This window comes from Corvus kubaryi, unplaced genomic scaffold, assembly GCF_017639235.1.
Source record: "Corvus kubaryi isolate FWS band 111438036 unplaced genomic scaffold, C.kubaryi_AGA036_p1.0 split3-37173, whole genome shotgun sequence".
NCBI lineage: Eukaryota > Metazoa > Chordata > Aves > Passeriformes > Corvidae > Corvus > Corvus kubaryi.
In genome coordinates, this window is record NW_024582085.1 from 677136 (window position 1) to 691270 (window position 14135).

General features: G+C 46.7%; 1 protein-coding gene across 2 annotated transcripts in view; it reads right to left on the reverse strand.

Moving 5' to 3' along the window:
- The window catches only part of BCR (BCR activator of RhoGEF and GTPase), a 99611-nt gene that overhangs the window by 10912 nt on the left and 74564 nt on the right, over positions 1–14135 (reverse strand). For both annotated transcript variants that reach the window (XM_042015126.1, XM_042015125.1), the window contains 10 exons: positions 13901–14069; positions 12464–12583; positions 11460–11535; positions 10773–10877; positions 10100–10174; positions 9424–9521; positions 8624–8755; positions 1525–1584; positions 1283–1392; positions 316–455 (listed from right to left, as the gene is read on the reverse strand). In XM_042015126.1, the coding sequence (XP_041871060.1) occupies positions 316–455; positions 1283–1392; positions 1525–1584; positions 8624–8755; positions 9424–9521; positions 10100–10174; positions 10773–10877; positions 11460–11535; positions 12464–12583; positions 13901–14069 (1085 nt within the window). The remainder of the gene's footprint in view (positions 1–315; positions 456–1282; positions 1393–1524; positions 1585–8623; positions 8756–9423; positions 9522–10099; positions 10175–10772; positions 10878–11459; positions 11536–12463; positions 12584–13900; positions 14070–14135) is intronic.

Sequence of the window (14135 nt, forward strand, 5' to 3'; positions counted from 1 at the left end):
GGTGATGTTTCCCCCAAGAAAGGTGTCTGCCATTTACAGAGATTTGGCAAGGCGGGTAAACCCATGATGTCATGGGAAGAAAAAAAAAGCATGCTTTGGTGCAAGGATCCATCCTGTTGTGTGCCTTCTGTTATGTCAGCAGCTGAAGAATATTAATAAAATATGCAGCCAGGGATAAAATTATTTTCCTTGAGTGAGAATCTCTACTTCTTAACGCTTCTTGGGCAACATAAGATTAAAAATAGCACAGCCACCTGACAGGGCGCTCAGGCAGGTTCTCACAGAGCAAAGGAAACATCAGACACAAATACTTACTGACATCAAAGGCAGCTTTCAAAGCCTGGATGTCGGTTGCAACCCCAGAGACGCGGTAGATCCCCACCTCCTCCATCCCACGCCGCTCAATCTCCTCCACGCACTGCCGTACAATGTACGGCACCTTCGACCTCTCTCTCCTAAGAAAGCCAGACAGAAGAGTTCAGAGTTCAGCCCAGGCCCTCAGTGCCTGTTCCCCAGCCAGCCAGGACGGCTACAAGCATCCCAACATTTATTTCCCTGTGCAAACTTCTTCTGGAAAATGGAGTGGTAGGATGTCTGAGCAGGCAGTCAGGACTGAGCTGAAAAACTCCTTTTAAAACTGGAGAGGGTTTTCTGACTGTCTCAGCCTGGCTTTGGCTGTTCTGCAGCTTCCCTGAGCACTTGAGCTCCTGGCCAGGTCCCAGTGCTCCTAGAGCCTGCGGCTCTGCTCAGGTAATCAGAGGACTCCCAAACAGTCCTCAGATACTTAGTAACTCTGTTGCTTTCAAACTGATGCAATTCCATGGGGAGGAAATACCACACTTCCCAAACCATACAACAGAACAAACAGGTTTCTGCTGGCAAATGATTCATGACAAAGGATCAGGGGTTAAAATAATACAATGGGATCCAAAGACTTCAAACATTTTTGATTATGGAAAGGAAACATCACTGGTCAGTGGCTCTGGAAATTTGTGACCACATCAGCTAACTACAGAGAAGGCAAGGGCAAGGAGGATGTCTAGATACAGAGGAGTGATAGGCTGTCAGTAAACAGCCTGTGTGCACATTTGTTTTTATCTCTGCAAAAAATGAAGCTCAGAGATTGTAAAGCATCTCTTGTCTGCAGCCACATCTACACTCCTAGACTAGTGGAGCAGACTGACTGAACTGCCTAATCCCTCAGGAGGACACCGGCAGGTGCACCCCACTGGCCAGCTGTCTTCTAAAACACAATGGGCAGAAACGTGACCCATCAGCTCACTTGGTGACAATAGCAATCTTGACCCCAAACACGCCCGTCTGCTTGCGGGACGGCATCCTTTTCAGGCTGAACTCCCGACTGGTGAACTTCACCGACAGCTTCACTTCCACCTGAACCAAAGAGAACAGATGTGACTTCTTAAACATTTCTTTTTTTTTTTTTTTCATGCTGCAATGAAGAGCAAAGAAATGAAGCCCACAAGAGGTACAGAAGCAGAGCTAATTTCTGTTTGCCACACTTACCCCATTCATTGAGATGACTGTGCGCTGCCAATCTTTGTCCTGCAGCACCTGGGGGTCCAGCTGGAAAACAGAAGTTACCCATGAGCTAGGAACACACTTCAGAGAAAACAGCTAGCCTGGAAGACCTCTGCAAGTGAGCAGAGCACAATCACTTTTACCTTGTTATTTCTTTTCCATAGCAAAACCTACACTCCAAGGTTTCCCTGGTTTCAGGGAAACCGGGTTTTGGATATTGTGCAGTTCTCTAAACAGGGCTGATGAGGCTTCATACACATGAAAAATCCAGCAACATGTGAGCAGTGTCAGCTCAACAATAAAGGCAACCTCAGGGAGCACAATCAATGTTTGAATCGGCTGAGAAATCCTGAAAAGTTGTCCTCCTTCAACCAGCCTCTTCCTTTTAATTTCTATTTGAGCACAGAGGCGGGAAGACCACCAGGCCCTGCTATTGCAAGAACTCACTAAACAATAACAAGTTCCAATCTCTCATTTTCAGCTTTGCTTGATCTCTTGAGTGGACAGTTGTGAGCTGGGGAGCAGCTGACTCAAGTGCTAAAACATCACCCAGCAATTCCAGTACTGCCTGGGAGAGCCCAAACACATCCAAATGCCTGAGGAGTGGCACTCAGCTCCAGGTAGACTGGCAAGAGAGGAAGAGCTGTCTGCCTGGGGGCTTAATCGCCATTGGAACCAGCCAAAGCGAGAATTCAGTGCCTCCTGAGACAGCTTTGTAACACTTGGCTCTTCAACACAAAGGCACAGTAAGACCAGGAGGAGGCACCTGCAGCAAACCTGTTTTGAGTTTGCTGCTGTCAGCAAACAAACAGTCATAGCCAGAGCTGCTTTGCAGCACAGCTCCCCCCTCTCACAGAGCCCCGTGCAGGGCCAGAGAGCTCTGGCAGGGGAGGGAAATGCTGGAACAATGGCAGCTGCAGGAAATTCTGGGAAAGCTTAGACACGGTCACGGTCACAGTCAGATCATCAACAGAGCAATCCAATGCTGCTGACAGCTACAGAGACAAGCCCCCCCATACCCTTCCCCACTCCCCAAAGAAAGACAAGCAGCAGAGAGTGAAGTTCCTCCCACTGCAGAGACCCCAGGCAGCAACAGAACAAACGAGGCCAACCTTATCCCTGCGCACTCTGTTACGGACATGAGCCCACAGCGGGATGCTGCTGGCACACACATGCTTCCCTGTCGAATTGGACCGGCTCCTATAGGTGCAACTCCGGCAGAAATTCCTGAAGAGCCCTTGTAAGGAATAGTCAGTAACCTGCAGCTCCCACATTTTGGGACTGTGCAAAGGTCCAGAAGGCCAATGGGCAGCAGTACTTGGCTTCAGTGCCTCAGTGACCCTGAACACAGGACTGCTCGCCAAGGGGGTTCGCTTTTAACTCCAGCAGAAAAGATCCGCCCCCGCCTGCAGGGCTGGCCGAGGGCCCCACGAGCTGGCCAGTTTCTAGGCTGTTCTACCCTGAACTTCCGTGCTGGAAGTTTGGTTTCTTTCAACAACTGCATTCTTTCCCAGAATCAAGAGGAAACCACTTCTGAAGTGTCCGGTTTCCTATGAGGAGCAACCATGAAATTGAGTATTCCTGAAAGCTTGATCTCCAGCTCTAAAGAGTCATCTGGTTAAGCTGCCAAAATGGCCCTGCTGATGGACACAGTAACAGACAATCCTCTTGCTGGGAACCAGTTTTTCATACACTTTTAGAATGGAGTCACTGAGTGTATTATTTATAGCAGGGAGAGACAGCTTAAGACTAAAGAGGAAAGAGGGTTTGAATATTTGCCAAAAACTTTAAAGGAGGAGTCCAGCAGAATCCAGTTACAGCTTATTTAAGCTAACAGGTATTGCTGAGTATGTCTCAGTAGCGACCAGGGAATTCCCACCACTGCACAAAACAAAAGAATGTCAATAGCTGTTAAAAAATTTGAGCCAAACACCACCCTGCTCTGTCTCAAGAGTGACTTTCACACTGCTGCAAAGGACAAGCAGAAGCAGAGTGCTGGAGCCGAGAACTTGCAAAGACTTCTCCTTCCTGGAGCTGAGAGCTCACAGAGACTTTTCCTTGCTGGCTACCTGCTGGGGCTGAGCCAGGACTGCGAGTAAACCTCCATGTACCTGCTGCTGCCTCTTGCTCCCTTGTTTCCAAACTCCGCTGCAGAGCTGGCAGGACCCTGCTGGAGAATGCCTTGTACTGAGTGGGGGCAGCCAGGGAGAACAGGCATCAGGGCTGGCTGACCCAGCCAACCCTGCATAAATCACTGGCAATAACAACAGCAATTAAGGAAAAAAAAAAAAACAAACCCCAACTCCTCCAAGGTGCTTTTTAAATAAAGCAAAATGATGGAAGCTATTAAAAGAGCAAAGCTTGAATAAACTCTCAGCAACACTGAGTGAGACAGGAAGATCAAGTCTAAGTCTGGTAAGTCACAATAGGACATAACAGAGTCAACAGGAAACCAAGAACTGTCATTGAGACTTCCATCAAGCTTCAGTCCTGATCCCAACTGATGACTGACCTTCTGAGGCCAGCAAGAGCAACAGAGGGAAAGGGCAGCTGGAGCAGGCAGGGAGAGAGCACACTGAGGACAATGAGTTAGCAAGAGTGATGCTCCAGCACAGAGGACAAATGGGGCCATGCTGTCTTCTGGCCTGATTTGGAGATCAGTGACCTGAAAGAAGGAACACCAAGTAGAAGAATGCAATCCACAGCCAGCATGGCAAAGGGAGGCAGCTCCGAGCAAGTTGTGCCAGCTCAAGCAGGGGAGGCAGTGTGCAATTGCTGCCTCTGCACTTGACAGTAGAATTTACTGCTCCTCTGGCAGTTCCTCCAAAGAGTTGCTTGGTTTTAGTGACCTGCCCCATCTCCATTGAAACAGAGCCACTGTGTTGTTTCCATGCCCGTACAAATAGGACAGACCTGCTAAAACCCTCACAGACTGTATCGCATGGGCTTGTTTGCACAGTCCCCACCAAAAGCTCATGCTGAACAGGAAAATACAAACCAACCACTCTGCCTGTTTGCTGCTCCCCTTGTGGCCTTTGATATTTGCAGTGGCAAGCTACAGCCCCAAATTCACTAATGAATCAAGCCAATACCTCTCTGTATCCTGCCCAAAACACAACAGAACCAAGCAGCTCAGCACCACAGGGGTATCTGAGTGCAGGTCTCTGGCCCTTGCAGCAGCTCAGCACTCAATTCAGACAGCGCACAGCAGTTAGGAAAGTCTGAGAGCACACAGCAGAGTGGTGAGAACCTTGAAAAAGGCAAACTGGGGATGCTGCTCTGGCAAATGCAAGCCAGGCACTAGGAAGGGTGTCTGTGCTCTGCCCTAGGAAACCACTACAGAGAGCTTGATCATGATTTCTTTTTCCCCAGAGAGAAAAGAAAACATGCAGAAGGAGGGAAAAACAAAGAAGCCACAGTGGAAACAAAAGAGGCAGGACCGAGGAACATTAAGGTTAGTGTGTTTTATACATTCATTCACATTACTTCTTCCCTTTATTAAGTTTCCCAGGCAACTTTACACTCCATCAGTTTTGAATTGTAACTGATGTGACATACATGTTGTCAAGAGTCTCACTGCTGCTGGAAACTCCCAGTCCTGCCATAACCCCATTCTTCTCACAGCTCCCCACTGACAGGTTAATCTTTCCCACCATCACCCTTCAGCCATGACCCATTGCGTTCTTCATTTCCCCCCTATTTTCATTGCTGGGACAATGTTCTGCTTCAGCAAGCTGCTTGAACAAGCTTGAGTGAGTAGAAGGTTTCCAAGCTGACACTTGGGAGGTACAGCATGGGACAATCTGGTTTACATGGAAAACAACTTAATGCCTGAAATAGCCACGGGCACTGCTACGAGACATCCCAGATAATTAAGATAAGAGTGATTGTTTTGCAAGGCAACAGAGGAATGGTGCTGCGCCACAGAATGAGTGATCTAAGGTCACATCCTCCCTGATTTTCCAGCACTGCTGTGAGGGAGAAGGAAATATTTAGCTTGAGCTGATCATGCAGAAAAAGAAAACAAAGGAAACGGCATTTCTAGGAGGCACCAGTGGGAGGAGCCGGATCACAGGGTGAGCTATCACTTCACTCACGCAGTCTGTTCCCAAGGCAGAGAGGTTGGTCCTGCTGACAAATGTGCCCACTTAGGTACAGTCTCAACGCCAGACAAAAGGCTGCTACACTCCAAACATGGGGATGTGTCTGCCACGTGAAGTGCAAACTTCAAGGAGCCAAAGGGCCAGCCCAAGTACCAAAGATGGATTGCAAGGTAACAACAGAAAGAAAAGCCCGGGGTGCTCACAGAGGAGCTTATGCCCACGTCTGAACTAAGCCTCACATTTTCTCCTATCAGGTGATGTCCATTCCTTCCTCCTCCAACTCCCCCAATAATTTCAGTTTCACAGTGTACCCAGGAACAGTATTTCTCATGCCCGAGGTGCACCAGAAGCCCCCAGCCATGTGTGCCAGTCAGTTCAACACTGCACACCCAGCACTGCTGTGCCCAGGTCTGGTGAGGACTTCACTTCTACATTTACAGGAGGTTCTCCCACATTAAAACCTCATGGGTTTATGTTTCAGAGATAAAAAACTTGGAGACTGGCAGAAAAGAAGCAGCTCTTGCATCTGGCTATAAAGACAGGCAAACAAAATATTCCATAGGAAAAGAAAATATGAGCAATGGGAGCTATTAAAATTGCTGCTCATTCCTGGAAACTTGTGACTACATGGACCAATTTCCAGCCTTCCTTCCTTCCTTCACTGCCATAATGTAACAGAGAGATTTAATAAACATTTTCACAGCCAAAACAGTCCTCATCTCCTTGATTGTCTTCATCACTGAGGCTCAGAACTTGGTGAGTCATAATTCCCAGTAGTGGGAAGTTGCATATTTACAATAATACATGGCTTAACAATACACTGCAATTTAGCCAACAGAGAAATTTCTCTGCTTTTATCATCAGGAGGATGCAGGCACGACTCTTCACGTTCCCAGAGCTTTTAACTAAAGGGAATTTATGAAACAAAAATCCTCATCCAACTTCACAGACCTTGCCTTTAGATAGACAGACTTGGGCTGAATAATGACAGTGCAACAACAACAAGAAATCAGAAAGCCCAGGATAAACTACAAACTCTAAGGTAAACAAAATTTGATACAAAAGCACCTGGGAGAACACAGCCAACCTTCAGCCGCAGACTGTAATCAGATTTTGTTGCTGCATTATTACTGTTTCTTAATAGAGAAATGGTGTTTACTTCAAAAATAGAACTAAACCAAAATCAAAACATTTAATAATCTTTATCAATCCAAAATCTTACCAGACTGTCATATGACTTCTCTTTGATTCAAAAGTGTTTAAAATTTGTGATGGGATAGAAATCACTGAGAACTAAGAGGTTTTTCTGGTAGTTCATCAAGTATCTTTATAAATTGCAAAGGGGATTTACAGAAAGCAACAGAACTTTTGCATGTGCCTTTTATGATACAACAGAATGCAACATTTGTACATTAATTAAAAACATTTTAATTGATTTTTTCTTTTTTAACCTTTCCTGCTGTTTAGGTTTCTCTAAAAGAATCAAGACGCAATTAATATTCAATTGCCACCAAAGAGTATTTTTACTTACTAAAGTACAAAATATATTTACAGAATATACAATTGCTGTGCATAAAAATGCCCAATCCTGAGAGAAGGAAAAAAATTGCTAAAAATTTAATTAATTTTTTTTTTTAATCATTCTATGTAAAATATTTGTAGAATTTAGCGGGTCAGTGATTTCAGGGTTCTCTGTTATGAGCACACAAATCTCCAGGGGATCTCAGGGCTGAAAACTTGCTCTTTTGTAGTTGCTCAGCTCCGTGGAAAACAGCCTTTGTTAGCAGAAGGGACATAGGGATTTCTGTCAGCCGAGACACACACACACAGAGGAGACACCCTGTGCTGGCATTTATTGATCTGCACACGCATTCCCTTCCAAATTCCACCATGCATTTGAGACAAAAGCTCTCCCTGAAAACAGGAGGGAGGGAAGGAAGAGGCCTGATCAAAGTCATTTAGGCAATGAACCCTGCCATAGCAAAGGTGGGATGTGATCACACAGGCCACCCTCACCCCAAGCTGCTTCTGCAATCCCACAAATGGCCTTGGCCTGCGTGACCATCGCTCCAGTGCCAGGGGAAACTGTCATCCATGGGGAGACGGACAGCCAGACATAAATGGAGGGGAACTGGTGAGGTCTTTAAACATGCCAGAAAGGAAAAGGTATCTGGGCAAGGTCTCTGTTCTGTTCAACAGCCACTCCAACACAAAGGATGTGTTCTCAGAGCAGGCATTTAAACACCCTCCTAAAGTTGTGGACAGACAGTGCAACAAACTGGAACAAGATGGGGGACATACGTTCCCCATGTTTTCCTCCACAGATGGCCTGATTTCTCCTACATCCAGCTTTAGTGCTCTATCACACAGCAGCCCCCCATAAGCAGCAGCTCTTTGGAATCATCACCTCCCCTACTGTATTACAAATCTGCCACACAAAGTGTCCCAGGCCAATTCTCAGCAGTGGAAATGTTCCTCGGATGCTGCCTGCTGCCATGGACACCACACTCTGGACATGGCAGTCACGACAACAGTCAGGCTGTCCCAGGGCCTGGCCAACACATCCATCAACTTCCAGCACGCACAGATGGCAGCCCTTCTGCACATGACTTACAGAGCAGGCACTATATTCTTGCGTCCTCCTGTCACAAGTGGAGCATCCTCAACAGTGCCCAGGGCCCAGGGGCAGTGCAGTTCCTACACACTGGTCTAGAAGTTTTGAAGTTAATGGGCAAATGAGAGATCAAAACAAGCAGCTATTCCATAAGGGTGCTGAAGTAGGCACATGGCACAAAGCAAGAGGGACAAAGCTGCTGACTTCCTGCCTGTGAATCACCCTGTGTACCTCACAATCTGAGGGAAAAATCTTCAATGCTGAGACAATCAGAAGGCAGAAAAAAACCTCTGCAGTGAACTCCAAGATTCAAAAGTCCTGTGATGTTCTGCTGTAAGGGTATCAGGAATGAGCTGAGCCGTTTTACCTGGATCTGTCCTTTCCCCATTATGCGATCTGTGCTCTCTCCATCCTCTTTGGTGAGCTTGGTTTTGTTGTAGCACTTTTCATAGCACAGAATCCGCAGTGTCTGTGAGCCCTCCAGCTCAATTTCGAACTCCTGCAGGGCACCAGGAAAGGAAAGAGTAATGGCTGCATCACAGCAGGACACCAGTCTCAGAATAATCAATACAGTCTCCTTAATACTCATCAGAAGAGAACTTAAGGACTGGCCAAAACCTCCTCCATACTGGAATTGGTCTAGAAATAAGCTGTAGTTGTATTTGTATCTATAAGGTGGTCAAATCAGACACTAAGATGGTTCACTCGTTAGTCAGGTTTCAAAGGTCTCAGCAAAGCATTATTCAAAGACACAAATTTGCTCACCTTCCTTGTAAGAAATTTTGCTCACCGGCAGGTCTGAGCTGGCTGTAAACAGGCAAAATGTCTATAGCTAATTCTTCCCCCTCTCAATAAACAAAACCATCTCCTTCAACACATTTTTTACTTGTGTTTTTAAAAAAATTATCAAGCATGCATCTGTTTGAAAGATTAAATACTGGACAAGACTCATTTGTATCAAATTGTTTGTTTAACTACCGCTAATCAAGAGAAAATATGCAAGCCCTGACAGCCAAATGAACCTGGCAGAAAAGTGTTTTTTGAAAAGCAGCATACACAGCACAAATGCTGAGCATGCAGCAAGCTCTTCCACTGGCAGGTCTTCTGCCCATCATGCATTGATGTTTGGCACATGGAACAAGTCATATCCAGAAAGATCAAACCTACCTCATTCCAGTTAGGCTCTGTGGTGTCTCTGTAAACTCTAGTTTTGGCCTTGTTCACAAAATACCCAAAAGAATCCACCTCTAACGTGCAGTACAAATCTGAGGAGGGGAGACAGGGATAAAAACTTTTAAGTAATAGCTAGAATCTCCTAACTTGCATTAATCACTTGGGCACAGGGTGTCTTCATTTCCATCATCTCTGTACTAGTACCAGTAACACCATCCCAATACAAATCTCATCACCTTGATCAGCCCAGCTGTCCTTAAGAAGCTCTGTCACCTTTTTTGATCCTTCTGTCAACTCATTCCCCTGAATTTTAACACCACTTTCTTCACAACAAAAAATCTGGACGTCAGAGAACACTCTCCATTCTTTCATTGCAAAACAAAATACAGCTGAAAGAATTCAGGGTAAGGCCTGAATTGTTTCTAGAACAGCTGGGTAATCAGCAAACACTGCTTAAAACTTCAAACAGACTAGGCCTAAAAATAAGTGCTGTGTGCTTGATCCTTTATGGTGATCTTTTTCGGAGTTAAGAGTGGGAACTTCCAGTTCCCCAAAACACCTTTCCTCTTCACCATCATCACAGATGCTGCAATCCACACCCAGCTGTCCCAGCACGTGGCTTATCCAACCCCTATCAGTACCTTTTGTGTGTCACAGAACTATAACTCACTTGAGCTTTGCTTGAATCCCGTGGCAGAATGGACAATGACGTTCAGGAATCCATAGAGACCTGGGGACTCGTCATCTGTACAAAAGATCCAAGGAATTTTGTTACATTCAGAGTGGAGCCAAGAGTGAAAGAGTGATGAAACTGATATTACACAGGTTAATGAGCAGAGGGTGAACGGTCCCCAAGGATGGCAGGAGCACGTTAACAGTCGGTTCAGCAAGAGAGGAGACCGTTCCATAGTCGTTGTCAGTGGCACCTGTAATACCTTCTGGCACTGGGGGGCTTTTACAGTGACAGTTCTAGCATCAGCAAGACAGCATGGAAGAAATTCCAAGGAGAAAAAGTAAATTATAGAGGTTATGTCTACACTAGCAGATTAAGCAGTAATTTAGGATAGTCCCTGACACAATTTTGGCCAACTAGTGTTGTTCCAAAGGATTCTCAGACATAGCTCAAAGCTGTCCCGGGCTAGGACTCCACCAGGCACTCTTAAACCTTGCACAACAGCTGCATGAAAGGACCGTGTAATAGTTGATTAATGTATACTGGAGGATGCTTGCAACCCGTAGCAAAAGGGAACAGCAAGAGCAGTTCCAGGGGAAAGCACAAAATCAGGCAGGGGGAGAGTTTCACTGCAGCTGCACCATGTGAAAGCAAAACCCAAAAATCTTACCTTCCTTATTGATAGTGAGGGGAATGTTGTGGACTGTCTGAAGCTTCACACAGGAATTTGTTAGCATCTGGAGCTCCACCGATGTGAGAGAGAAGCTTTTAAAGCCTGCCATGGAGATTGAAAGAGAGAGGAGTTAAAATTCCAAGGAGAGGCTGGATGCATTACCCCTCATCCTGGGACACATAGGATAGTGCTCCCTGGGCACTGCTCAGTGGCAGCACCGGGGTGCTCAGGGCGGTATTGCTGCTGCAGCCCAGCTCTACTGGGGGCATACTTCTTTCCTCTTCCAAGTAAAGTCTCAGGATGGTTCACAGGAAATAGAGGGGCTCTTAGTTCCTTGCAAAGCCAAGAACACCATGCCAAAAAGTAGGTTTCTTTTGAATGGAGACAGGTAAAAGGGTGCGGTTCTTCCCTCTCCCTGGAACTGCACTGAGCTCTGATCTCTAGGGTAAATGGGAAAATCTCTACACACATTTACTTACTAAGTGCTCTCTCTACACATTCCTCCCATGTTGCTGCAGCCAGAAGTTGCCCAAACAGCCTCAGACAGGAGACATCCATATTGCACTGTGGATTTCAACGCAGATCTCTGTTTTGGCAGGGAAGCCTGTCCCACACCTTATCCTCTGGACCTCTGTTCCCTTAAGATCACAGTATCTGTACCAATGACAGCTGAGGGATACTCACATTTCTTCTGCTGCTCCCGGATATTCTCCCTCCACTCCGCCCTTTCATAGTCTGATGAAATGAGGAATGTGTAACTCTACCCAGGAACATGGAAGAAAATAGAATATAAGAAAACAGAATAGAATATAGGAGACAGAAGAATATAAAAATATGCATTAGTCTGATGCACCACTGTGGGCTGGGCCTGCCTGCTCCCACCGTCCTCCAGTGCAAATTGCTGGATACACTGTTCTGCTTGTGTATATATGTATAGCACTTGTCCTGCATCACATCTCTGTCAGGGCAGGCAGGGCTCTGGCGATGTGCCCGTGGCACCAACACGGACAGTCAGAGCTAACAGAGCCCCACCCTGCCAAGGGCAGTTGTGGCCCTGCATCAGCTCCCATGGCAGCTTGGGCTATTCCTCACAACCGGAATTCAGTTGCACCAGGAATGTCAGAAGCCTCCAGCACAGGCCTAGACACTGATGAAGCAGTGACAGTCAGGAAGCAGTGACCAGCTCAAGGATTTTCACTGAGCAGCAACACAACCTTATCAGACTCCTTTGCCATGTGCATGGAAAGGCCACGGTGAGAGGTTACAGCACTGCCATAGCAGGGAACACCCCTGACAGAGGATGACCCTGGCAGGGGCAGCTGCAGCCCTGAGGACACTGCCCTGAGTGTGCCAAGCCTTGAAGTCACAGGGCAATTTAGAAGGCAGCTGCTGCAGAGCTGGATCTTGGATGAAGGGCTGTTCCTACTGCTCCACCAGGACTGGTGCTGAGATAGGGGATTCATTTCTATGGTTATTTCTTAAATGCCAGTCTTGTATGCAAATTAGTCACAGCCTTATAGGATGCCATCATAACCTTGGGCACAGCAAGGGTGAGGTGTCTGCTGCTTGCAAAGTGCTTTGAGGACACACAGCAGAGGCCACAAAGCCCTCCCTGTGCAGGAGCATGTACAGTCACAGACACAAGCCCCTGATCTCTGGCCCCTGAGGGTGACAGGGTGTGCTCTCACCTTGCCGTTGCGATTGTGTACCCGGAAGGCCATGTTGGGAGACATCAGTAGTAGGAGGGATTCCTGCTCCGAGAGCTTCTTTTTCAACCTCTCAATGACCTTGCTGCCTTTATTGGCCCTCTGAAGGGTGTGGGAGAGAGGGAGACAGAGGACACGTGTTACACTCCAAATCTGCCCCCATTTAGATTAACCACCATTTTGAAAACCACAGTCTCTACCCTGTGAGTAGGTAAATGGCCCCAGAGTAGAAGAAATGCTGTCAACAGGATCCACAGGGCTCCCAGCTGCTCAGAAAGGTGTTACTTGCAGAATCTCCACTTGGACTGGGCTCTGTTTCTTGATTCCAGCTGTCCCAGCTGAAATGCAGAGGTGTGTGGCCACTGTCCCAGCTGTAACCTGTATTTTCTGTTCCAGAGGCTGCAGTAGCATCATGTCACTGAGCAGCCATATCACTGCCAGGTCCTCCAAGTGTTCTTAACTAAGAAGACTAAGGAACTTCTCTAGAAGCCGCCCAGAAGACTCCTACTCACCACCCATTGATCCATTTTCATCAGAGGTCCACTAAAAATACAGTTTTTCCTGGATAAAATCCAGTCCCAAACCCAGCCATGTGTATTGTTTAGCACTGATGCACCAAAGCACGTCTTAGACACCTGCAGCTGGTGAGTAAAAGGCTTCCACAAAGTGTTCTTCCTAATACCTTACTTTTTCCAGGAAGCCCTCTTTAAAAGCCAGCCAGGACCAAGAGGCAGAAGCGTATTCTTTGGAAGCATGGGGAATAATCTTCTCACAGCACATCAATGTTACTCATATCCTGCTCTACACATCACCAGTGTTCAAACTCTTATTTCTCTTTTAGGGTCCAGGAAACTTTGTGATCTAACAACTCTCAGAAAACATGTCTTGCAAGCAAAGAGAAGCCTGGGCCAGAGACACTATGTCCATGTCAGACTGTCCAGTCAGCATAATTGCTGTTTTCCATATATTTGCTGGTGCTTTGACATCTGTGAAGTAGGAAAAAGCTTTAAAGGCATAACTGAGCCTGCTAAAATTCAAGAGTAAATGGCTTCTGATCAAAATCACTGGCAGGATCATAATTCAACAGCCAGAAATTGGCAAGTAACACTTCCAGTCCTTCTCATGTCTTCAGCATAAGATCCCTGCCCTCCACTTTGATGTTCATAGGTGGTTTTGCTGAGTAGAGGAGCTGCTGGGTACAACTACAGGGTCTTTTTATCTGTGCCTCCTCAAAGGGCAGCATCACCCAGGCTGTGCACTAGCATGAGCGAAGCACCTGGCTATCACAAGCCCCTGCTGAATGGTCTGTTGCAGCTTGGCTCCCCACACCGTGCAGCCCTGGGAGAGCTGCTGCCACCAGCACCTCATCTGAGCACAGACACTGAGTCTGCATTGCCTTGGAGTGCTCAACTCCTTTACCTTTTCCCGCTGGATGTCATTCTTGATCTGGGATATCTTGATCTTCATGGCATCCAGTTCCTCATCAGGTACCAATGGGATATTGGGCACTGCCTCAGACTCATCCACCATTTGGAAACTGAGGTCAGTGAGTGGGATGTACCATTTGCAGTCATACTGTTGGCTTTTTCTGAAAGGCAGAAGGTCCAAACCTTTTACTATTACTGGTAAACACCCACTTGGTTTGACAACACCC